Consider the following 27,425-nt stretch of genomic DNA (forward strand, 5'->3'; position numbering starts at 1 on the left):
TGTAATCTTCATGCAACATCGCCCTCAGAGTGATAGCAGTAGCAAAAATAATATTCGTGCGGCAGCACTCTCAGTGCAATACAATAGCATTATATTATATATTATAATGTGCAGAACCTCAAAAAGAGTGTGTGGCACAACATTACAAGCAGCAACAATAGCAATATTCATGCAACAGCAATAGCAATATTTCATGCAGCAGCACCCTCAGTGCAATATAGTGTTTATTCTAGGATTTCTCCTTTTGGGGGGGGGGGGGGGGGGGGGGAATCAGCAATTTGGGGGGTGACCAGGTAAAAGTCTGCATATAGTTGTCCAAATTCACAACTATATAAAACAGTTGAAATAGCTACCAATCTGGTTAGTCATTTAAGGCTGTGTCATGAGTGCATGCTATTTTGAAAGCAGAAATTTTTACAAAATTACACTTTCTGAGATGGAATTTAAGCAAAATTTTGAGAGTTAATTAGGCATGCTATTTTTCTGTACTGGATAAACTTTGGCTCTCAGATATTGAATAGCCATCACTATATACATGACTTTTTGTTAGTTGTATACTAGAAGATTTTAAAAAATTGATCTAATACTGAATCTGAAAGCACTTTAATGTTTGCGTTTGCAATTTTTAATCTGGGAAACTTTTACGTATTAACCACTTTGATGAGATTGAATCTGAGAGCATTTTTGATACGTTTCATGTGTCATTTTAAAACAAGCTTAACTAAGTATAATGCAGTAGTCACTCACAATTTTAGGAGGTGAGTCTGAGATTTGGGGGGGGGGGGGGGGGGGGGAAGGTCCCCCCTAATAGCCCTAGAATAAACACTGATGCAATAGCAATAGCAACAGCAATATTCATGCAGCAGCAATAACAATAATCATGCAGCAGCTATAGCAATATTCATTTAGCAGCCCCCTCAGTGCAAAAGCAGCAGTAGCAATATTCATGCAGGAGCACTCTCAGTGCAAAGGCGGCAGCAATAGCAATATTCATGCAGCAGCACCTTCAGTGCAATAGTAGCAGCAATAACATTCATGCAGCAGCACTCTTAGTGCATCATGCAGCAGTATTCTCAGTACATCATGCAGTAGCCATAGTGCAATAGCAATGTTAGTGCACCACTGACAAGGCAAAATTAATGGCAATTACCTTGATATAATAGTATTAGGCAATAGCAACGTACTTTGCAGAGCGTAAAAACACAATTGCCTCATAGACTTTCAACAACTGTTAATGAAATACATGTACATAAGTGCAAGTGACCAGCCATTATGCAAAGTCAAGCGTGCAAAGCTGTTAGCCATACATAGAACATGTTACTGGAGAAAGCTTGTCCAGTAAATACTTGCCCATTAGCTGTGGTCTCATCCTCATCCCTCAGCTGCCACTTAACTATATGGAGGAGTGTACAAACGCAGTATAATTAAAATGTGTAACGGTTTCTTAGGTTGGGAGGGAACGTTTTTACCAGAGATAATTATTACACTTTAACTGTCATAGTGTGCACTTAGGTCACAGCAATTATGTACAAGTTCTTATAGTGCTACATCTGCAGCATACATGTTAACTTCAATTTATTGTGATGCAATAAATTACATTTTGCCCTGATCTACAAAGTTGGGATTTAGCTTAAAATCTTCGGTATGAATTGGCGCTTCACCAAGGGATAGTTTAGTCCTGTAGTTACTTGCACATAAACCCTTGTTTTAAATAAAGATCTTGTTTACGTCTACTGCATCATAAACAAATGTACGTGACATGCATACCATTGAAGTAACACATGACACAAAGATAATTTTAAATTTTACATGAGCAGGGAAATAAGACAGCATATAGGTTTAGACTTGCTTCCTTGAGTAACAGCTTGATTAAAACTTGCATATCATTTTCTTTGCAGCATGCAAAATTTCATCAATTTCGTTTTTCTCAAAAAATGTAATTTATTGCATTACAATAAATTGAAGTTAACATGTATGCTGCAGATGTACTGTAGCACTATAATAACTTGCACATAATTGCTGTGACCTAAGTGCACTCTATGAACTAAGGGTGCACTATGATCTAAGCACGTGAAGTAATGTTGAAATGGTGTCAAATATTGTGTAGTCGACAAACTGGTTTAGCAGGTTTGTGGTCACGTGACACACCATGTTCTTGAAAGGTGAATGGCCTAGTTAAAGAAAAGTGGGTGCGTATATCCATACCAAGGTTGCACATCCCCTCTCCATACACATATAATAATACCTTGCTAAGGATAGATGTCATTGTCTAGGGCTCTTTGCAAGCCTTCCATGCCCTCTGCAACCTATCTTTAAATATTTACCAGCTTGTTTTGGGGGTACATACCTCCAGTCCTCAGTTGCACTTGCCTTCGTCAGTGCATAGTGTTTGTGTGCAAAAGTGTACTCTTGTACTTTAAACTCAATAGCATCTGCATACAATATAAACTGCTACATATCTATGTGAGTTCATGCGATCAGTGATAACCAATGTCCAGGGGCGTAGCCAGGATTTTTTGAAGGGGAGTTCCAGCACTAGCATTGAATTACTAGAAGCAGGGGTCTGGGGGCACAGCCCCCAGCCGCTGAAAGACTTTCAATATTTTAATAAATCAAAACTGAGCAAATTGCTATATTTTATGCAAAAAGTACATTATTTATTCATTTTATTTTTATTAGTTTAACCAAAAGGTAAGGTGAATACAAAAGGAAAATATGCCTATATGAGTACCACCTACAAAAACAATACAATACAAAACTAAACAACTAAGGATACATTACAACAGTACATTGAAATAAAAGCCTACATTAAAAACATACATGACTTAATCAGAAACAAAAATTGTATAACATTCGCCTAAAAGTAGTGTGGCATGTAGTTGACAGAATGTCAAATGGGATAGAGTTCCACCAAAAAACACTGTTCACAAAAAAGGAGTAACGGTAAGAGTTTATGGAGGACTGCTTGCATAGAATAGACAATGAGTGTGATCTGGTAGAGGCAGCAGAAGAAAAAGTGAAGTAATTGCTAAACTTTAGAGATATATGATGGTGAAGAATATCATAGATAATTGTCAATGACAGATGTTTACGTCGGGTGGAAAGAGATGGCCATGATAGCTCTGTACAGCATTCCTCAGATGATTTAGACCATTTATAGGTCCTAGGACAAAATCTGCTGCCACAAATCCAGCGAGAACCACGGTTTTGTACTCGTTCAAGGGCAATGGAGTTTTTATGAGTGTGTGGATTCCACACAGTACTTGCATAATCCAGAATAGGAATCACAAGTGACCTAAAGGCCTTTTGTTTTGAAGAAGCTTTACATTGATTATGATGCATTAAGTGCCCCTGGGATGAAGGTAGTACTAGATAAAGCCACCTAGTAGAAACAGACAACATAACACATAGAGACACATATATATAGTAATCTGTAAGTGATGGTTATATCTCCCTGTGGTATAGGAGCCATGAATCCACTGATACAAATGGCAATCAAAACAATATAACTATACAAATATGCATGCATAGCATGGATTCATTTTGCATAACACAAGTGATAAATTACTGGAGCTCTATATCTTTAAACACTGCACACCAAAGCTATAGCAGTATAAGGTCATGCTAAGTTTTGCATTTAATGTTGGAATGTCTGAAAACTTCATATGGACATGGATATTTACATGCATGTTCTATTAGAGTATACCTGACTGATCTATTAGATTATATACCTGACTGCTCTATTAGAGTATATCAATCTTTTTAACAAGTTTTGAAGAGGGCTCATGTTACCTCTGTAAATCCTTCCCTGAGAGATGAATGTAAGTTTTATCAATTGTTGTGCTGTGCCATTACACTATATTGCTCACTCATTTTGTCCTGCCACACTAAATGGTGTCAGGATCCTGCTTGCAGAAGTCTAAATTTTACAGGGGGGTTCCTGAACCCCCCGGAACCCCCCCTCCCTACACCCTGAATGTCTAAAATCATTGCAGACTTATATATATCATACTACATATGTAACCTCTTTAGCTCTAATTACAAGTTTACTCATGCTTACCAATGTCTGTATGTATAGCACTTGGCTGTATTCAAACTTTGAATACAACTGTTGCTACTGCTTATGGGTTAATTTTTATGTTTATGTTCTGCTTACATGCTTGCACAAAAAAAAAAATTGCTGCATACAGTGCATAGCGATATTTGCGGACTCACCCAATGCTCACTAATGCATGTGTACATTTGTTGCTGCATACGGGTAGCTGACACTTGCATACAATCAATTGGCAGACCTACTGTGTACATTCATGCTATATTTACACACTTCTTTATACTTATGCTATATTTGCACACTCCTTGGTACTCATAGGTTCTCAGGCATTAATTTAGTCCCTGCTGGTCCTGTAACAACTCTGCTTAGTAAGATACTTACCGTGGCTCACTTAGCTGTATGCTCATTTGGTATTGTCATAATTTTCTAATTGGTACACATACAGGCTCACTTAGCTGTATGCTCATTTGGTATTGTCGTAATTTTGTATATACCATCAGGATGTGTCATATACTTCATGCATACCTGTGCCATGTGTGGTTATTATAACTAGCTACAATAATATTACTGTCTGTGTACTATCATAATTTTTATATGTGGAGTACGGCAAACTCGGGCAACTGGGGAAATTTGGAGGAATTTGGGTGAATTAGATGTTAGTTATGTAGCTGTAATGCTTTATCAATTGATGCCAATATTAATGTTCATGACATAGCTTTGTCTGTCATTTTGGTTGCTAGTGATCAATTGCTGCGATTTGACGTGTCTTAGCAGTTTGCTATCATCACTTGCAAATGTCATGTTCATTCATCTACCCTCTTTATGGAAGAACTTACTGCCCGCCCTATGATTTCCTCAGTTGCCCGTTATTTACCCAAACTCTCTATACCATATCTATATATTGTCATGTCATGCACGATCTCATGTACATATAATCTTGTTTGCTATTATGGTGTCATCGTGTTCTTGTTGCATGATTGTTGAACTTGTGTATTGTCACGTACACTACTGGCTTTGTGGAAAATGTTATGTAATTAGCATTAGGAAAAAGAGTAGGCAATGTAGAGCTTTGGTGCGGTGGAAGGGTGGATAGCTAGGTAAATAAATGTATATATGAGCACATTATGTGTAATTTAATCCTCAATAAAAGGTGGAGATTGCTACTATTCCCAGGGGTGGGCCCCAGCAACCAACACGTTAATGCATGCCTGTGCAAACTAGACAGATCTTGCTGAGACGGTCACAATTACAATAACTCATAACTTATCAATTGATAGTTCTGTTATGTGAAATTACAACAAAACAAAAATAAATAATAGCACACTGTTGATTAATTCCAGCCTGGATTTTAGAAGTAGCACAACATCAACTCGTTTTATGTGATACATATACATACTGTATACCAATGTAAATTTAAAATGAGATAATGTTGCAGTACATATTCGTTAATTACCTTTTGTCACAGCATTTATTGTTTCATTTGACCCATATCCAGCCCTGTTAATAGCCACCACCATTATACTGTAGGGTGTTCTATCAATTAGATCATCAAATGTAACATTCAATCCAGTTGTAGAAACACGTTGAACTTGCCATTCACAAAATGATACCACAACTAGGTAATATAACACTCCTCCACAATAAGGATTACTGGCAGGATCCCATGTGATGGTTACTAAGTCCTCATCTGAAAAGATTCTAGGATTGAGCATACCTACAATAAACATGGCAATTTAATATTTTACACCACTCAAATACAGAGCCATGCATTTCTTTAGTAGAGGATACTAAGTTTTCAAGCTATTAGTACCATATGTGTGGCTAACACATGACTATAAATCTTCCAGGGAAGATTTCCTCGATTTAGCCTGGAAATTGGCATGATTTTCACTTACATAGATGCATTTAAGGATACACAAAGGGCTGGGGAAATTAAGCATTGGGGCTGCTAAATTTTGTGATAAGTACTGTATTTCAAGAGTCACAATACCTAAAACTTTTTAGCCAAAACCCTTACAGCGCTAGATATGTATGCATGTATGTATGTATGTATGTATGTATGTATGTATGTATGTATGTATGTATGTATGTATGTATGTATGTATGTATGTATGTATGTATGTATGTATGTATGTATGTATGTATGTATGTATGTATGTATGTATCAGCGTCAAAACCGGGTCACTACTGCTGACCCGGATGACCCACTGACCCGGATTTTACCAGGATGTGACCCGAATTGACCCGGATTAATTAAAGCTGAGGTGCGCGATAAAAGCTATGTTTCGACTAGTCTCAAGCGAGCGAGACTACGTTTTGAGCGTTCGATTCGTGTTGAGTAAATAGGGGCGGATCCAGACTTTTAGAATTGCAACTTCAGCCTAGCTGTAGGTTGAAGACCAATAAAATAATAATAATAATAAAAAGGTCATCACCTACTAACAATTGCTACCCCTCACCATAGATATATATGGCTACATACTGCACTTACTAATAAATGGGCGTGGCTGAGCGTATGTTTGTAACGCGTAAAGTGGGCGTGGCTCACGAAAGAGCTACTCGATAGCGCTTGTAAGTTTCCACGTCGTCAAGTGAACAATTTCGTTTCTCACGTGATCCAATCCGGGTCAGACCCGGATAATTTGTAAACCGGGTCAGACCCGGATGACCTGGAGAAAATATGACCCGGTTGACCCGACCCGGTTTCAACGCTGGTATGTATGTATGTATGTATGTATGCATGTATGTATCAGCGTTGAAACTGGGTCACTACTACTGACCCGGATGACCCATTGACCCGGATAGCAGACCCGGATGTGACCTGGATTGATAAAAACTGAGGCGTGTGCCACTGGCCAAGAGCTTTGATTTGAGTGTGCTACTAGCGCATTAAGTACAAGGGTAGCTATATAAAACTTAAGCAGGTAATTGCGATATTAATTAATCAGTGTGCATGGTTTCACATAACTTTGCAGATAGCAAGATACATGTCCTGCAAGTGGGTGTGGCTTTGCGCATACCTAACACACCGTAATTACAAACAGTATGACACATTCCCGAAGATAAAGTGGGCCTGGCTCACGACAAAACTGGACTAGACCATGTCTCGTACAATTGATTAGTGGGTGTGGCTCTCTAGGAAGCTGTGCGCATGGATTACAAACTGCAATACCATCGAACATGGACATGGCTACACGTATAGCTGCAGACACTCATTCCATTAAGTGGCGTGGCTCATGAAAGAGCTGGGTTGTATCGGAACTGGACTATGACGCATTTATACTCTACCATATCGTCCAACTAATTAATTTGCTTCATACATGATCCAATCCGGGTCAGACCTGGATAATCGGTAAAGCAGGATGACCCGGACAAAATGTGACCTGGATGACCCGTCCTGGTTTTAACACTGAGCTGGTATGTATGTATGTATGTATGTATGTATGTATGTATGTATGTATGTATGTATGTATGTATGTATGTATGTATGTATGTATGTATGTATGTATGTATGTATGTATGTATGTATGTATGTATGTATGTATGTATGTATGTATGTATGTATGTATGTATGTATGTATGTATGTTGGTTAACTTATTAATACCACTCCTTCACAATGTAACCATCTCCCTTATAACACCCCCTAGGCCCATCACCACCGTCTGCTGATGGTGGTGGTTTTGGTAAGGTGTGCAGGGTTTCACAGGTTCTCCTATAATCCTTAGTACAGGGCCATGCATCGACAATTTCCTCCATTTTGACTACTCCCTACTTTAATTACTGCATGTTTTGCTAAGACAGGGCCGTAGCCAGACTTTTGTCTGGGTAGGTTCTTTTAGAAAAAAAGTGGACCTTTTATATAACATGATTCAGATTATATTATGGTGTGTGAAACTAGGGGGGTCTGGGGACATGCCCCCCCCCTCCAGGAAATTTTTTGATAATAAATGCTAAAAGGTTGAATTTAGTGGCATTTCAGGCAATAAAAATAACATTTTTTAGGCAAGTTGAAGACCAGCTGTATGGATGATATCTGGAACAAGTTGATGTTGTGCTACTTCTAAAAACCAGGCGCCATGCAGCTAGCTAACTCATCTGGAATAACTATAGACAGTATATACTACTATGAATTAACCAACTATGTATTACTACTTTACAATAGGGTAGTTTGGGTTGTGCAATAATATAATTAGCTATTTCTCGTATTTCGTAATTCATGAAACATTCGTAATTCGTTCGCTATGCACTGCTAAGGAAGCGTTTGTTAAATTATTATTATTATTAAGTTTAATATGCAAAACCTCCATTAAGGAGTATGACGCATATATCTTATATCTTACAAAATTTTTCAAGAGTTTCTGATCAAGTTCATCACAGTACTTGCTTGAGACACTGCATCGCTAAAATCTGTTCTGTAGCTACAGATGTATTTTGATCTTGATATTATATGGCTTGATATGATGGAGTTGGTCTAAATTAGGAAGCTTCTCTTAGAACTATTTTACCATTCTTAATCCGATACAATTTATCCTGCTTGTTGAGCTCACTTAGCCTGGCACGTAGTTGTTTGTTCCGTATTTGCTCTTGTGGGGTTAAGTCAGGTGTTATAAATACTTTAGTGACATGAGTCGGGTGCTCCTTCTTACGCAAGTTCAACCTGTTGTGGAGAATTTTAAACTTTTCCTCTCTTGTTGACAAAGTAACTTTCGTGAGTCTGGGCCTTCCAGTCTGTTTACCAATCCGTGTTACATTACTGATGTGAGCATTAACTCCAATGTATTTATTAATCAAGGATGTGACATTCTGAGTATCTTCGTTCTTCCGAATACTGGCTTCCGCTGATGTGGATTCTGGAAGGTTGTGCACAATCAAATTCAGTTTCCGTTTCTCCCGTTCCTTTTCTTCAGATATGATCGCTGCAGTCATTGATGCTATTGATTCAACAGTTACCTCCTTGCTATGGATCACTTGTTCAGATGGCTCAGTGTTTTCTACTACCATAGCGGTATCAGGCCCTTGTTCACTGTAACTAACTAAATTATTTACTTTCTCTGTCAAGTCCTCAAATCTGTTTAATAGATCCATTTGCACAGAGTTCAGCTTAGTTTCTATTACATCACAAACTTCCTTAGTGTTGTCATAAGCCATTAGGGCGTTGGGCAATTTGTAAAAACAATGAGAACAGAAAAATACAATATTGTTTGGTAAATCAGAAAGAGCGCCATATTGCCCAACACTTAAATTAATGCAAACTCTGTGCTGCCACTTTCTACACCAAACGCACTCAAAAGCATCACCAGTTATTAACTTGTTACAGGTGATACACGTGTCGCTCTCCTCTTTATCCAATGAGAACGCTGGTGAAGTCGAATTTCCACTAGACGGCTTGACTCCCCTGATTTTTGGCATGGTAAATAGTTTCTCTATATGTTACAATGAACAACAATACTTGTACGCCTGTAGAACCAAGAGAAAGGGCGTTTCAGCGGAGACAAATATTCAGTACTCCAACTCTTGTGTCTCACGTGATAGATAAACCGCTTTTACCAACATATTACGCACAAAACTATCTTCTAAACTATTTTATAGTGTGACTAACATGTTTTTTCCCACAAATTCTCTCGACAAAGCCTCAAAGCTGCTCTTCATTTTCGTTCGCGTACGTAAGGGATACGCCCCCTTTCAACTCGAAGCGATAGGCTATTCCTGGCAGTGAACGAGGCCTGCACCGTTGTTTTTCAGTTGCTAAATACCTGAAAACCTCAAGGGGAAGGTAGTCTGAGCATAGATTCTATAGGTATAGTATCTATGGTCTGAGGAATGTCACCACACCCGTATTTCAGTCCGCCGAAAAGAAACCACCTCAGAGCAAAGTTCACCTGCGCAAAAGTTTAATACAGACTTCATTTCACTTTTGCTTCTTACGTAAAAGCTGCTTTTACCGTTATTAAACGATTTTGCTCACGTGGGTGCGTACGGACAAACATAGGTAGATAGATAGGTACACACACACTTTTATGAACACAATTTCAGTAAACCAGGCGCACGCCCACAGCCGGCCTTCGGCCGGCTGTGGGCGTGCGCCTGGTTTAAAAATATCTGTATTGCTACTATAATTATACCATCTGCACATGCATGTGTCTAAGTATAATATATTGGAATGTCACAACAATGGGAAAGATTGAGCACTCTCCCTTGATCAACAGGGGCAGTGGAGCAGAACAAAGAGTGTCTTAAACAATGAAATTTACACATTCCATGGAGTTGCTATTCGTGGGCTCTGCATGGAGGGCCTTGTCCACCATAATCTTATATTTTACTGAAAGCTCAGTTTAGACAATCTACACGTAATTAAGTAGCTTTTAAAAGAAAATGTAACTGTGACTGTTCTATTAGAGTGATTGTTCTATTGGAGTGGTTGACTGTTCTATTAGAGTATCTCGATCTTGCATTGCATTTAATACAAGCACTGAATTAGTTACTCGGAGCACTTAATTTAACTTCTTATTAGTGGTATCTAGTAAACTGTAGCTAATGGAATTTTGCTCCTGAAAATTTGGACTTGTATACTAAAATTGTGGACCCTTTTGCTAAAATTATGGACTTTTTTACTGAAATTGTGGACCTTTCTTCCAAGAAGGAGGTTCTCCAGAACCCCTTGAACCCCCCCTGGCTATGGGCCTGTAAGATGGCTTGGAAGTAGGAATACTTGAGGGTTTTAGCATTCTGTGGAAGCCACAAGAATTCAACAGGCCACAGAAAGGCAACCGCCTTTCCCTCCAAGCCATAGGAACTGCCCCTGCACACTCTGACTTATTCAGCTGCTATAGTATAACTATTATAGTTCCCAATACTGAAGGTGCCTGTCCGTACATTGTCTGCTACTTTCCACCTGGATGTAATCCTTAACCATGTATGTAAATGACTAAAATGTGATAATTATACACTGTATTTGTGTGTGTATATACATAGATAGCATAGTATATTTGCGCGTGTACATATATACATAGACCAAGAAGTGATATATTTATGTATGTACATACAGTACTGTATCACTATATAAAAAAGGATGTTTAATATATATAATTATTGTACGTAATAACACATCAAGTTCCCTTTTGCTATCTGTTACAGGCATAGACCTACGGGGTTAAGAAGTTACCAATGTCCCTGAAGAAGACACCAGCTGCTTTGACAACTGTTTGAGAACTGGAGTGGGCATCCTTATGTAGCCTTGGTAAGCTGAGCTCTTCCGCCTGCCGAGCATCTGGATATGCATATTGGCACACCAAAAGCCCTTGAACAAGTTCTCCGGGGCTTAAAGAAGGAGCAAGCTAGTCAGTGCACACCACATATACATCTTCCCATCACTGTGAGAATCATGACTCAGATATTGTCAGTGTTATCTTAGTCCCCCAATGAATACCACAGTATTATGTTGTTGGCTGCCAGCTGCACCGCATTCTTTGGATTTCTCAGAGTGGGAGAAATGACAGTGCCTAGCCAGGAGACCACTCCTTGAATGATGTAACATTGGACAGTAGATCCAACCCAACCATCATTTGGCTCACTATCCAACAGTCCAAAACCGACCCCTTTCGTAGGGGAGTAAAGTTATGTCTAGGCCGTATGAATTCAATCGTATGAATATTATCGTATCAAAAGCTCTTGAACAAGGTGTACTCTGAGGTTGGGAGTGGTCTAAGGTTGGAGGAAGTGCAGAAATGAAGATATCGTTGCTGTTCAGCTGTGTAACATCGGTGTGTGGAAGGGGCTAACCCATTGTGATAATAACTCTGAAGAGCTGCCTGAATCAGGGCGATGTCCAATCTGGTCCCCCTGCTGCCAACATCTGGAGCAAAGGTTGAGGTAGCAATGTACATTGGTGTAGGCCTTGCGGGTGTAAATGAAAGAAAGCATGCAGGTTATTACGTGAGAAGTGATCGGCTATGTAATTATTTACCCCTGCTATGTGTCTACATTTCACCTCAATATCAAAATGGGCAACAAAAAACCACAGGCACCATAATAGCTGCATTGATTCTGGTTCCTTTGTGTAGTGCCGGTTAACAGCAGCTACCACACTAGAGTTGTCGCACTCAAAAAGCACCCGACTTCCTGAGAGTTGCTTTCCCCACACTGCACAGCTTAGAACTGTTGGGACTAATTCTTTAACCATGATATTAAGGTGGGCCCATTCTGGTGGCCAGGCCCACTGGAACCATTGCCCCTTCCAGAAGGAACCACAACCCCAGGCTCCTGATGCATTAGTTTGGATAAGGTGGTTGGGGGTCAACTCCTTGTCATCCCAGCGCAATAAGCTTAACCCATTCCACTCTGTCAGAAAGGTATCCCAGCAGCAGAGATCAGAACGGAATTCTAAATTTAACCTGGTGTAATAATGCAGCTTTTAAAACTTAGCTGCAGTTGCATACATCCAGGAAACGAAAGCTTTACCGTATCGGACTACCTTGGTAGCATGCTGCAAGGAACCAACATGGGAAAGGATCTCCTGCTTTCTTGCATCTGTACAATCAACCCACTGGGAGACTTTCTCCTTCAATCTGCTAAGTTTTTCTTCGGGTAACCTAGCTTCCATTCTAGTAGTGTCTAATATGATGCCCAAGAAAGGAAGGGCAGTTGATGGACCTTCGACTTTCTCGACGGCCAATGGGACACCGAGGTAGGTGCAAATTTGCACTAGTGTGTCAAAATTTCGTTGGCAAGTTGGGGAAGATGGTGGTCCCATGATTAAAAAATCATCTAAATAATGTATCAAAAATAATACATTGTGTTGGTTGGCCATCCAAGCCAAGAGGTCTGCTAAACTATTGAACAACTTGGGGGCTGAGTGCAAACCAAATGGGAGGCAGGTATCAATGTATACACCTTCGCTCCACTGCATCCCAAGCATATACCTATCTACTGGGTGCACTGGAAGGAGACAAAAAGCACTCTTTATATCAATTTTTGCCAGTAGCATTCCCAGACCATACTGCATGATCCCTTTAATGGCTTCATCTATGGTGACAAATTTTAGGGAACACAAGGGTTTAGATATATCACCATTTACACTGCACCCTCTTGGATGAGATAAGTCTACTATGAGCCTCCACTTTCCAGTATGACCTTTGGGAATCATTCCAAATCAACTGATGTGAACATGTGGTACTGCCCATGGGGGAAATGGACCCACCACATGACCAGACTCTACTTTAGAAGCAAGGTAGTCACTCACTACTTGAGGACATCCCCGTGTTCCATCCAAATTGCTCCTTGCATACTTCAATGATTCTGGTGGCTTTGTAAAGCCAATGAGGAACCCGTGGCAAATCCCATCCAATACAAACCACACAAGAGGTGTGTTAGGGTGGTCTTGCAGCATTGAGTGCCAGGCTGATGCTGCTATAGGGGTACACACACTCCTAGCTGTAAGAGGAATCTCCCAAGTACTGGTAGTCGAAAGTGACGATAATCACATCTGTAACCACATTTCTGTGTGGGGAGGGGCAGCAGGAGCTGGTTGAACCATATTCTTGTTCCATAGTTTCGGCGGTAAATCATAAGTGGGCACTATGGAAAGAGAAAATGACAGAGGAGCAGTGGGAACCTGTCATATATTGGTCAACTGGAATGTAAACTTTACTAGTATATATATTTCTATATCTCTATTCAGTTGTATACATGTTATATCTATATACAGTATATGTGTGTGTATTATTATGACCATTCAATTATAGATAGAACATGCAAGATCTCCCAGCAAGGTAAGGACAATGTCTGTCAACAATTTTATTTATTTATTTTTTGTTGTTTTGTTTAAATTTTAATAATTTTATTATGCTATATATCAAATTTATAAGTTTACCTTAATAGGTAGTCTGCTCCTTTGTGCCGCTATACACCATAGGTCTCTGTTGACCCTAACAGTGGCATTGTAACATTGTCTGACCTTTCTCAACCCCCCCATGTACACATAAATTATAAGACAAGATTGAATGTACCCAATGTACCCATTGTAAGCTGCACTCATAACATCTAAGTTGTAAATTTAATACTGTGAACAGTAAGGGAGTTGGTAAGGGCCAAGGAGTATCAGGGTAGGTCGCTGCGATTTGCCGGAAACGACGATCGTATTCATCTCCTGCATATTCCAAGTGAGCCTCCAAAATCAGATGTTGGTATCCCAAGAGATCTGAGGTTCTCTCGGGTTTGGCCTTACTGAGTACAGCAATATAATGTGTAAAACACTGCGCCCATTCAATAACAGAAGTAACTGGCCATTTTTTGAAGTGGTTAGACTTGCTGGACTCATCATATGGTAACATACTCAGGCAATACACCGTGAGTTCAGCCATGTCAATAAACTCCCCCTCTTGAATACACTTGAACAATGCAATTGGTATTGGTGGGAGCCCTGCTGTGAATGACCTCAATGTGGTACTGGCTGTAGGAGCAGGGGATCCAATATGGTATTAGTGGCAACTATTAAACCAGGTGTGGTTTGTCTCCCTGCTGCCGATCCTTGACTGGGGGTTTCCTCAGGTGTTTCCCGGATATGACTGATAGCTCCAGGTGGTGGTATGCTTGCGATTGCTATGAATTACAGAATATTTTTGTTTATGACTCGGAGCTATGCTAACTACAACTGAGAGGGGGGTGGTTGCTACAGCTATAATATGAATCTCTATCTATTTAATAAAATAATGTATATCTGGTTTTCAATCTAAATATATATACATATATAATTACAGTACACGCCACCACCATTGTATGGTAATATGATTACATACAGTATAATGCCAATAAAAGTTATTCCCCAATTAGTATTATATATTTTTTGGCTTGGCAGACCATTAATGCTGTGCCCATTAAGTTATGCCTGCCTGTGTTCCACCAGGGGAGCAGTTATCGATAACACATTAGGTTATAATTGTTGAAATTCCGAGATACCATGACCCCACACTCTGAAATTCATAATCATAGCCCACAGCCAGCCTTAGTGTATAAATATCATACAGTACGATACCACTGTATAGTAGGGACCACAAAGGAGCAGGCGTGGCCCACGAAATAATATCACCTGAAAACCAACCTCAATTTTCCCAGACAACGATGAAGCAGCATTGGTTAGGTAAAACTAAGCCCAAAAAAGCTTTCGATCGACCAGAAATGCTTTCAACAAGTTGCTACGGAATTTTAAAAAAAAATTATTCAATGAAATTTTCTACTGACTGATTGAGTAACTGAGTAACTGACTGATGCCTTCAGACAAGCGTAACTTGATAACGGCTAAGGCTACGGGCTTGATTTTTTCACTGTTCGACGTCGCTTTAGCCCGACAGGTGCCTTTTGGCATACCACAGTACATACAAAGCATTCTTCATGGACTTAACAGTGTACTCTTTTGTGTCCCATTCATCTTTGCTGACAGCGAAAAGTGTTGATTTGGCAATAGCACGTGATGGCTTCCCTTCATAACGGAAATTGTCCGTATTTTTCATAGTGGCTATTTTGAAAGTAGAGGTGCTTTTCAAACAGTTCTTGATTCTTACTGCTGTGTAACGGGTTGAACACCAACAGTGAAGCATAATGGATACTTCACTTTTCAGACGATAATTAATATAATTGGGGCGCGTGGCACAATTTCTTTCTATTGGTATGCATGGATTGCAGTGGTGCTTTACAAACAGTGCTTGATTCGAAATGCTGTGCAATGGGTCAGGGCCAGAGCCCACGGTCTGGCCAATCTTTTCAGATACTTGATTTCAGTGAAAAGATTGAGATACTCTAATAGAGCAGTCATCAAAATATACTCTAATAGAACAGTCATCGTGATACTCTAATAAAGCATTCAGTACTTACAATCTAAGCCATGACATATGTGTTAACTGTCTTAAAATACCCAGTGAATCATCTGCATGGCACACTGCATTGAGCTAATTGATCATGCATGTCATGCATTAGCATGCAGTTACAATCTAAAACTGAACATTTATGTTGAGAAATTTTTGTATACATCATGAAAACAAAATTAGCTACTAGCTATAATAGTCAGATATGAAACTCAATTAATTGGTAATATAGCACAAAATTACCATTGATGTTAACTAAAAGAAGACACTTTGCATAGCCACCAGATGCCATTTCAGAGTATCTGTTTTCAAAAGTTTCCCTGGGGGAGCATCCCCCCTGACCCCTCTAACTTAGCATGCTGTGTAACACACCAAAGCAGATAATCTCTGATTTACAGATCATAATTATTAGATCAATAAAAACTGAGTAGTGTGCATGACTATGACAGTCCATGGATGGCCGGACCACTCAAAATCTCTGGGCTCCAGCCCTGCAATGGGTTGAACATAGTTGGCAACAAAGCGTAATGGATAGTTCACTTTTCAGACAATAAGGAGCTGGGAATTCAGATGCGATATGCGTGGATTCACCAGTCATAATAAAATTATTTACAAAAAAGCTAACAAACAAGTACATGAAAAAATTTGAAATTTTCAACTAGAGTAGGGATCATAGCACATCGATAAAAAGTACTGAAACAAGTTGGAGTAATCCATGGTATTAAATCACAGTAAAACAATAAGAAGTGTTATGTCCCTATTGTTCATTTCCGTTATGGTATCTTGAGCACAGTAGGGATATAACACTTCTTATTGTTTTACTGTGATTTAATATCATGGACTACTCCAACTTGTTTCAGTACTTCTTATCGATGTGCTATGATCCCTACTCTAGTTGAAAGTTTCAAACTTTTTCGTGTACTTGTATATATATTCATGATTGAAGAATTTTGCTCAACCCAACTGCTAAAAGGACCCTAAACACATACCTATATATAGTCGCCTCTGCCGACTAACCGTACTTCTGCTTTCAATACCCCGATGATGGCTATGAACACACCCCCTGTGCTCATCCGAAAACTATACTACTAGTTAGGCCCCTGAACCAGGGTGTGTAAGTAGTAGGTCCCTAGAAGCATCCCACAGAACATTACTATATATCAGTACCCAGCTGAAGCCTATGAACACACCCCCTGTGTTCATCCAAAAAACTACTAGTGAGGCCCCGGAACCTGGGTGTGTCAGTACTTAGTGGGTCCCTAGGAGCATCCTGCAAAACATTACATAGTTACAGGCCATGAATATACCTGGAACGAGTGGGACTTGCATGTCTGTGTTGTCCGTACGAAGCTTCTTGCTATCTCTCTCACCAACACGGGGATGTCCTCCCTTGTCAATGGGGTTGGCATTCCTCCATTATTAACATTGCTAATTCCAGGCTCGTTGCTGCTGCCACCACTTGTTGTGGCCGTACTACTGCCACCAGAACTACTCTCGCATGTACTGTTATCGCTGCCAGCTGACCTCCAGGTACTGTCTTGCTGGGTGCAGTTGTCTCCATTAACGGACTCCCTTCCATCGCGACCTTCAATCAGCATAGTATCTTCTGCTGAACGTGATTCAGTCTGCCTTTGCTTAGTCCTTCGACATTTCGGTGGCATCCTACTAATACTAGTGCGGGTGACTACACTTCAACAAGCTCTCCACATTTTTTCACACTTTACTGCACGCCTTCTGATAACGCATGCGCAACAAGTTGTTTTCCTATTAATGTCCACCCATCAAGATGTGATCACCTTTTGGTAACGCATGCACAACACTTGTATTCCAATTAAGGTTCCCCCTCGATGTGTGGCCACCCCACTTTCCTTCATGGCTGTTGCAGACGCCAGTTGACTTCCCAACAATAGTTTCGCTTCCCTGCACTGCCCACTTTTACCAGGTCAGTTGCCAATTAACACATACACCTCCCCTTTGTGTTCCGTCGATATATTAAGTTTGTTTAACTGGTTAAACTTCATATAATTATTATAGTATAGTGGCACAATGCAACAATCATGTACTTATTCATGAAAACATGAAACTTTCCACATAAGTAGTACTCCTCATGACATAAAGTTTTTGATATAGTGCCATCACAGATTTGACCTTTGGTGACCTTTATGGACATTTTTGCCCAGAAAATTGATCATTTCTGTGTATATCTCCCCGAGGCATTAGGTAACTTGTTAAAACATGGTACTACAAAAGAGATCTTGTTGAATGACACAACTTAGTTTTTATTTGAAGGTAATAGGTAATTTCATTCCAAAGTTATGATCATTTATATTACCCATGAATTTTGAGCTAATTTACCTCCCTTACAAGTGTGTTGTGCGGCCCAAGAAGCCAGCACGCCACACCATGAGTATTGAGGGCTTGGGACTCTTGTATACTATCAGAGAAATCCAATTAGAAATTTATAAAATATTTAGAAATCCTGAAACCTAGACTCATCTGGAAATTGGATATTAATTTTTCATTTCCTTCTGAAGTATTGACTTGTCAAGGCGAATGAAGATGGCTATATGATGCAATATTTGACTATGATTCTGTGATTCACAAGTAAAAAATATTGTACCTGAAATATTTTTGAAATATGTAAACATTGGGACTCTCGTACATCATATCAGAATTTTGCGGGGGCATTGGCGACCCCTTGGTGAGTATATTGACAAGCAGAAAAAATGTGATTTTCACGAATCCGTAGCTCCGTGCTGCCTTTACAAAATGATGCAATGTTTGCTTTGGCCACACCCTCCACCGTCAGTAAACCACATACCAAATTTCAGTAAGATTACTTCAAGCATTCCTGAGATTTGAGACTTAAAAAATTGGCTTACTGTAGTTTCTTTGTTTTTTTTCTTTTCTTTTCACACTTACAAAAAGTGCCATAAAACGCAAATTTCATATTCACTTGCCTTGAAATGTGGCACAGAGAAGGGGAGTATAAAGGCGCATCTTGGTACCAATTTTGGCTGGAATACGATAAACAATCAGTGAGTTATTAGCAACTATTCACGAAAATAACACCAATATTTTGTCACGCCTACAGGGTAAACCGCTTATGGGAAGAAGATGAACATTGGTATGTAAGTGAATATGTTAACTATTGAACCTCAAACCTTTTGTGGTTTGAAAGAAATCAACTTAAAGACTATGAAGATACCACAAAAAACCAACAGTGTGCAAAAATTATGTGATCGAGATTAGCTAATAAAAACAATTACTTGCCACGCCCATATATAGTATATTCTACATACCCAGGATTGGTGTCTGACTTTAGCACCTTTGATGTTTGTTGTGCTGTCAGCATTGCCTTATTAACACCTCATCCTTTGAAGTGTCAAGATGCCGTGATGGCGTTTGCTACTGCCCTGATGATTTGAAAGGAAGGGAAGAAAGCTATGAATCTTCATATTTTTGTTGTTGACTGCTAGGTATATGCTGTTTACTGTCGGGTAGTCCGAGATTAGAGTCTAGCGTGATGCTGTGCTTGATTTAAATCGTCATTACACTGTTTTTGCCATATGGTGACAGGTGTGGGAACATTTTCTCTATTAAGTCCCTGCTTTTGTAAAACCCGGCTCTCAGAGTTAAGAATTCTTTCACAATCTTTGTTAATTCATGAGGATGTTCAAAGTTGGCAGATACAATTGGTCAACAAAATTAGCTCATAGATAGTAGAATATACTATCTGTGATTAGCTACACATCTTCATCCAAATACGTATACAGATCTCACTGATTATTTTAGCTTGGAGACTCCAGGCAATCACTTGTTATAGAGCATATCTTTCAACTTCTTAGCAAATCTGTACACAACTTCTTCATTTTTACCACATTATGCCAAAACTTTTCTGTCAACTTCCTTTTGTGAATAGTCATGTGGGTGAGTTCACCTTACAACTCAGGAGACATCTTGCAGACCATTTGCAAACTCTTAACCAACAGATCTTCATCCTGTTTTATTGAGATGGCTCCTAAACAAAGTTAATTCATGAAACAGTAAACACACAGAGTGTAGCATGAAAATAAAAAGTTAACAATCCACCTCATGCCAGCCAATGTTAGGGATGAGCCTATTTTGCTTTTTTTCCACCTATTTTTCTTTCCAGCAATTCTTTTATTTTTTACCTATTTTGCTCAATATTTTGCTCTAAATTTTTCTATTTTGCTGAGCATCAGTAAAAATTAATTGCAGTATCTCTAGCTTACAAGTATGTGTGACTGCTCTATTAGAATATTTCGTACGTAGTGACTGCTCTATTAGAGTATCTCGATCTTTAGTCACCATTTCCTATGAGCATATGTTGTCCTAATACCATGCGTGACTGTTCTATTAGAGTATCTCAATCTTCATCATACAAAATGTGCCAAGTTGCCATTCCTTGGTGCCCATTTTTCCAATTTTCCACCTATTTTTCCAGCATTTTGCTCTTTGTTTTTACCAACGTAGTTTTCCAAAAATTTTGCCGGAAAAATGGGCGCATCCCTAGCCAATGTGCAGCTAAAAACTGTCTGGCTGACCACCTGCAAGCCAGCTTATATACTGATAGTGCGTAGAATACGCATAATCTATGGCTGTAGCCCGGCTGATAGAAACGAGGACATAGACTATAGAGCTAAAATGGCTATATTATATACCTCAGTTCTGTCGTGTCTGAAGAAGCTTGCACTGAAGTGGTGTAGCTAACTACTTGTGGGAACGACATAGCTAACTGCCTGGTACCTTCCCTTGCGAGTTTCATCAAGAGAATTGAAGCATAGATTTTAGAGGAGTGAACTGGATTCATCGTTACCATTTTTGATACAAATACGGAAATATAACTAAATTCCGGTTATTACTTTACAATATGGAGTGCAGGTATTGGTTGGTGTTGATAGGCTTAGACACCAATCCCGGGTACGTAGAATATACTATCTATGCCACGCCTACCAGTGGTAGTGATTCTGGAATTCCATAAATTTAGCATAAATTTTCCTGGAGAGGAATATGATGGAGCTGTTAGTTTCCTGCTACAACTATGTCTGTGTGGTGTTTTATGCCAATTATAATATTGTTTTGCAATATATTTACCACGATTATTTTATGTTCTTTTTGCAAGAAACAACCCTGAACATGTTAGTTACACCATAATTTTGTCCATGTATTTTTCAATATTAGTATGATAATAGTCAGCAAATTTGCAACACAAGTAGCTTGTCTCTTTGGTGCACCATTTTGGTAGCTATTAAGAGCTGTACATTAAGTGTAAAAATAATTACATAAGCAGCTATAAATCAATACTGCAACTCCCTGTTTAGCATGCACATTGTATTTTATGGGTGGAGGTGACTGGTACAGAGTTGCTGCACTCAACCCAATGCAAGTTGTTTTACCATCTTAATGCTAAATGCATGCAACTACGTGTTTAGTGGCCTTCTACAGAGGTGACCTTTATTCAGAGGGTCTTACAAGTAAGGTTGCATTGTGGCCCACATACTAAGGTATTATTAACACAAAACAGAAGTTCTAAATATTTTTGCAAAGCTGAGTGATAAGCATTTGTTCAATTGTGCCATTTTTAAAGACTTTTTCAATGGAAAGATATGGAGAAAAGTTTACCATTTTTAAATGACAAAATTGCTTATAACTCCACCGTCCTATGATGGATTTTTAAAAACTAAGTATTTATGAGATCCTCATGGAGTACTACACAAGGCTATAAAATAAAAATTATTTCCATTATTTTAAATTCTCCACAATACCAGAAAACTGATCAGAGGAACGATTTGAAAATCCATGTACAGATGAATTAATCATCTTAGAATGGCCATTTAATGGTGTAGAAGAATGAGACTCAAAGCCACAGAGTTATAACATGAAATCCAACTCCGTGTAGCAAGTGCGAGATCCAGATATTCTAATACAGCAGTCACCCAATAGAGCTAAGAAGTAAATTACTCTATTAAAGCGTTCATCTAGAGAATTTAACTCTGTTATAAGCCACCCTGTATAGAGTTCAATTAGAAAAAAAATCACCCTGTAGAGTATTCAGCTAGAAGAACAAGTCATCCTGTAGAGAGATCAGCTTGATCAAGTCATCCTGTAGAGAGTTCAACTAATTTCAAATCACCCTGTAGAGAGTTTAGCTAGAAACAAGTCACCCTGTAGAGAGATCAACTAAAAACAAGTCATGCTGTAGAGAGATTAACTAGAAACAAATCACTCTGTAGAGAATTCAGCTGGAAACAAATCACTCTGTAGAGAGATCAACTTGATCAAGTCATCCTGTAGAGAATTCAACTACATTTCAAGTCACCCTGTAGAAAGATCAGCTAGAAACAAGTCATCCTGCAGAGAGTTCAATTACATTTCAAGTCACCCTGTAGAGAATTCAGTTAGAAACAAGTCACCCTGTAGAGAGTTCAGCTGAAAACAAGTCACCCTGTAGAGAGTTCAATTACATTTCAAGTCACCCTGTAGAGAATTCAGTTAGAAACAAGTCACCCTGTAGAGAGATCAGCTAGAAACAACAAGTCACACTGCAGAAAAATCAGCTAGAATATTTCATGTCACCCTATAGAAAGATCAGTTAGAAACAAAATCTCCCCATAGAGAGATCAGCTAGAAACAAATCACCCTGTGGAGAGATCAGCTAGAAATAAGTCAATCTGTGGGGAGTTCAGCTACTGTATAAACAAATCATCCAGTAGAGATATCAGCTAGACACAAGTCACACTGTGAGAGATCAGCTAGAAACAAGTCATTCTATAAATAGCTCAGCTACATTTCAAGTCACCCTGTAGAAGATTCAGCTAGAAATAAGTCACCCTGTGGAGAGTTCAGCTACAAACTAATCATCCTATAAAGAGATCAGCTAGAAACAAGCCACCCATACAGAGATTAGCTAGAAATAAGTAACCCTGTGGGAAGTTCAGCTACAAACAAATCACCCATAGAGATATCTGCTAGAAACAAGTCACCCTGTAGAGTTTAGCTAGAAACAAATCACTTTGTAGAGAGTTTAGCCAGAAACGAGTCACACAGTAGAAAGATCAGCTGGAAACAAGTTACTGCACCCTGTAGAGAGATCAGCTAGAAACAAGTCACCCAGTAGAGAGATCAGCTACACAAACCACCATGTAGAGAGATCAGCTAGAAGCAAGTCACCCTGTAGAGAGATCAACTCAAATCAAATCACCCTGTAGAGAGATCAGCTAGAAACAAATCACCCTGCAGAGAGATCAGCTAGAAACTAGTCACCCCCAACTACATTTCAAGTCACCCTGTAGAGTGTTCAGCTGGAAATAAGCCACCCTATAGAGAGTTCAGTTGTACATTTCAGGTTACCCTAAGAGTGTTCAGCTAGAAACAAGTCAACCTGTAGAGACATCATGCAGTTAGAAACAAGTCACTCTGAAGAGAGATCAGCTAGAAACAAGTCACTCTATAGAGAGTTCAACTACATTTCAAGTCAACCGAAGGGAGTTCAGCTAGAAACAAGTCACCCTGTACAGAGATCAGCTAGAAACAAGTCACTCTATAGAGAGGTCAACTACATTTCAAGTCAACCGAAGAGAGTTCAGCTAGAAACAAGTCACCCTGTAGAGAAATCAGCTAGAAACGTGTTACCCTGCAGAGAAATCAGTTAGAAACAAGTCACAGAGAATTCAACATTTCAAGTCACCTTGTAATGAGTTCACCTTCAAGTATCCTGTAGAAAGTTCAGCTATGTCACAATTCTCTATAGAGAGTTTAGTTAGGTTAAAAGCCACTCTGTGGAGAGTTCAACTACAAACCATTCATCATGTAGTCTAATAACACAGCTACATTACAAGTCTCCATGTAGAAATTTCAGCTACATACACGTTTCCCTGTAGAATAATCAGCTGCAATCAGTCCAACTTGTATAGCTATGGTGACTTGATTTTTATAATCAATCAACACGATTGTAAATTACTAAATGTGACCAGATTTTACAGAACTGATCCAAATCGCACATCAGGCAAAATCAAACTAACACCACCAGTGGATAGCTACACTATCGTACTACAAGTTTTGACCCTCAGCACTACTCAAACTACACGAGGCTGGTTTTTACACACGTCTTTTCTGGGTGGTGTGGAGTGCTCAAATGGCGGTTTCAGGCCTTGTGAAGGACCTGGCTTGGCAAGAGTCAGTGGTTTACTGGTGGACAGCCTTATAATGTTGGCCAGACGTGTTCTTTGCTGATTTTGCTACATATCAGCCACTAAGGAGCCAGCACAGCCCTGTAATCTGGTGTCTGGACTCCAATCGTGGTCTGTCTCCATTTTGAGGTCTAACTTTTGCCCTCCCCGCCACCCCCCAGCCTCCACCCCTTTGTGAGCACTCGTGATACTACTTTGCTCGTCCAACTGCTCAGAGTTTCTATCTTATTTGGCGGGAAACTGTACAAGCAGCTACAAGTACTGGAAGTGGCTTGAAAGGTAACAGATTGATGCATCTTTTGTGTAAATTTCATACGCGTGCTTGCTATCCTTGGAGAGTTATGCTGGCTTCAATTCTTTAAAACCATTTATCTCGGAACTTCTAATGTGCGATTTGGATCGTTTTTCCAAAATCCAGTCACAAATAATATTGCCTAAAATTAATGTGCATGTAGCTAAACAAATCATTAAACATCTGCTCCCTCATAATCTTCATTCCTGTAGCAAAGAAAAAAGACAAGTTAAAAGAAATACAAAAAGCTGGCCATAAGCTGGCTTTAGGTATGAAATTACAAAAAGAAGAGATATCTAATCAAACTGTAAAAAAGGGTGCGGCCTCCAAAAAATCCAGGGTTAATAAATATGTGAAATCCAAGGTGCCAACGCAAATTCACTTGAATTGTAGTTATTAAATTTTTTGCCATTAACCTACCATCACAACCATTTCTTGGCTGCTACCTTGGATTTCACATCTTTTTTAGGGTAGGCATAAACAGTGGACCCAGGGACCAAGGACCCGGGGACCCACGAGGATCCAGAATTTTATACACTTTACAATATTCTACACTTGGACTTGTAAACAGTCTTGCATGGCAAATCCACTTTTCCTCGTCACGTACGTTTATACAATTAGAAATTAATTAAAAGCACCTCTGAAAAAGTGTCTAAAGCAGACAGCATTTATTGGCCATTCACCTGCTGCACAATGAACATACCAGTCTATTATGTCGCCTAGCTACTAAAGTTTAGAAACATTGTACAAACAATTATTCCAGGGAAATAACAATTACTAGCTAAGCCTCATAGCCGGCAAGTTTCATCTACAATAGGACCTCATACAAATGCTGCATTTTCACAATGTTTCTAAACTTTAGTAACTAGGCGACATAATAGACTATCGTCCAGTATGCTCATTGTGCAGCAGGCAAGTGGCCTATAAATGCAGTCAGCTTCAGACACTTTCTCAGAGGCGCTTATAATTTCTAATTGGTATAAATATCATGTGAGACACCATGACAGGGGAAAAGTGGATTGGCCATGCGAGTATACTTGCAGAGGTACCTAGTACAAGTATAGAATAATTATAGTGAAGTGTATAAAATTCGAAAAAAAGGCTGGATCCTTGTGGGTCTCAGGATCCACTGTTTATAATTATGCACCTACCCTCTTTTTTTACCCTGGCTTGTTTAAAGGTTGCACCTTTTTTTACAGCTTGGCTGTTTTTGATTAGATTTTTGCTACTGTAACAGTAAGTCACACAATGTGTACATTCATCCTTGATTACATGCATACAGTAGTATTATCATTACCAGTTGGCAAAGCTTCTGCAATAGTTGGAGTATTCACAACTATCATACTAGACTCCCTCATGCCAGCATGATTTCTACTAGCCACAGTGACAGTGTAACTATTATCAGGTGTTAATCCAGTAAAATTGTAGAAGGTGTCAGTTATTTCCATCACCATTATTACTCTATCAGATGACAATAATGTAACTTCATAAGAGACTGGCTCACAGATTGGGTTACTAGGGAAGGGATCCCATGATATTGTGAAGCCGTTCACACACATGGAGGTAGTGGTGATGTTTCCAGAAGAAGGAGGACCTGTACAAATATGCACTTGAATTGTGTTGTAGAATATACAGCACATGTGATAGTATAGTATAGTGGGATCCCACTCAAAGAAAATGGCAGTTCTCAAAATGCTGTCATTAAAAATCAGCAAAGAAATAACTTTTTTTTTGCATAAATGAAAATACCATCATGGAAGAGTTGCAGTGTATCTAACATCAAATCTAGCAAATAAGTGTAATAAAACTTTTACTTTTAGATTTTTACAATTTTACCATAATTCAATTTTAGGCCTGCCTGCTTGCCTGCCAGCCAGTTGACCACAGGGCCACCGAGAAGATTTAGAGGGCCCAGGGCAAATTTAGAATGTAGGGCTCTATTTTCAATAAAGAAACACAGACAAAAGGATATTACAAGAGCAAGCTTAGCTAACTAGCTAATAGACTACAATAAAAACAAACTAGCTACTAACTGATAAGCTTATTAACAGTTTTAGCATGCAAACCCATCCCCCCAGGAAATTTTTGAAAATTAGACTCTGAGATTTAATATGAGAGTAATTTTACAAGAAAAACTTAGCTAACATACTACAAGCTGGACAGTTTTACGTACGCACTCTTATTGATTGTAACATGCACTGCACCTGCTCTTGGCTTCATGTGCAGATTGAGGCTGTGGAAACCACCCAAACAGCAGTCTCCATCCCCCCCACACACACATACACAATAATGCTATACACAAGATCATACAGTCAGTAAAATATTATAATAAATCAGTCACCATACGTATGTAACACTATTAAAATCCTCCACTGAGTTTGAAAACTAGCACCAACCCAAGGGCACAATTATAGCTATGTAGCCTGCAAGAATTTTATTTATTTATTTGATTGCTAAACCCATGACTATCACTAACCCTACATGCAGCTCTTGATTAATGATTTTGTGTACTGAACAAACATGTAAAATACCTATAGTTTCTGGGAGGCTGCTCCTCTAGACCCCCACTTTATATAGCTACACTGTACCTACTACACTGCATGGTCATGGTACATCCCCTTGTAAAATCCTAGATCTGCCTCTGACTGTGTACAATTAGGTGTCTTGTCAGTTACCTGGTCTGTAGGACACCTGATTCTATAGCCTGTTTAAAGACAGGATTAAAGCACTGGGATATGCTAGTCAAAACACAGATTTACTACAGTAAAAATCAAAATATTGGTACATGTAACGACCTCAATTCACGCCATTCCAAGGGAGTGAATCCATAATGATTAGGGATGTGGCGATTATGCAGGCATAATTTCGGGAATAATAGGTATGTGTGGGAATCAGGAATTATGCCAGCATTTTGAGGTGATTATAAAGCTTTAACAGTAGGAAAATCTGCAGATTGTACAATTCTGTTAAAAAGATCGAGATACTCTAATAGAGCAGTCAGAAACTCTAATAG

General features: G+C 39.2%; 1 protein-coding gene across 4 annotated transcripts in view; it reads right to left on the minus strand.

Annotated features, from left to right (window-relative positions):
* LOC136254686 (uncharacterized) overlaps positions 1–27,425 on the minus strand; it is a 123,657-nt gene that overhangs the window by 25,508 nt on the left and 70,724 nt on the right. For all 4 annotated transcript variants that reach the window (XM_066047401.1, XM_066047402.1, XM_066047403.1 and 1 more), the window contains 2 exons: positions 25,710–26,006; positions 5,505–5,765 (listed from right to left, as the gene is read on the minus strand). In XM_066047401.1, the coding sequence (XP_065903473.1) occupies positions 5,505–5,765; positions 25,710–26,006 (558 nt within the window). The remainder of the gene's footprint in view (positions 1–5,504; positions 5,766–25,709; positions 26,007–27,425) is intronic.

Source organism: Dysidea avara, chromosome 4, assembly GCF_963678975.1.
Source record: "Dysidea avara chromosome 4, odDysAvar1.4, whole genome shotgun sequence".
Taxonomy (NCBI): domain Eukaryota; kingdom Metazoa; phylum Porifera; class Demospongiae; order Dictyoceratida; family Dysideidae; genus Dysidea; species Dysidea avara.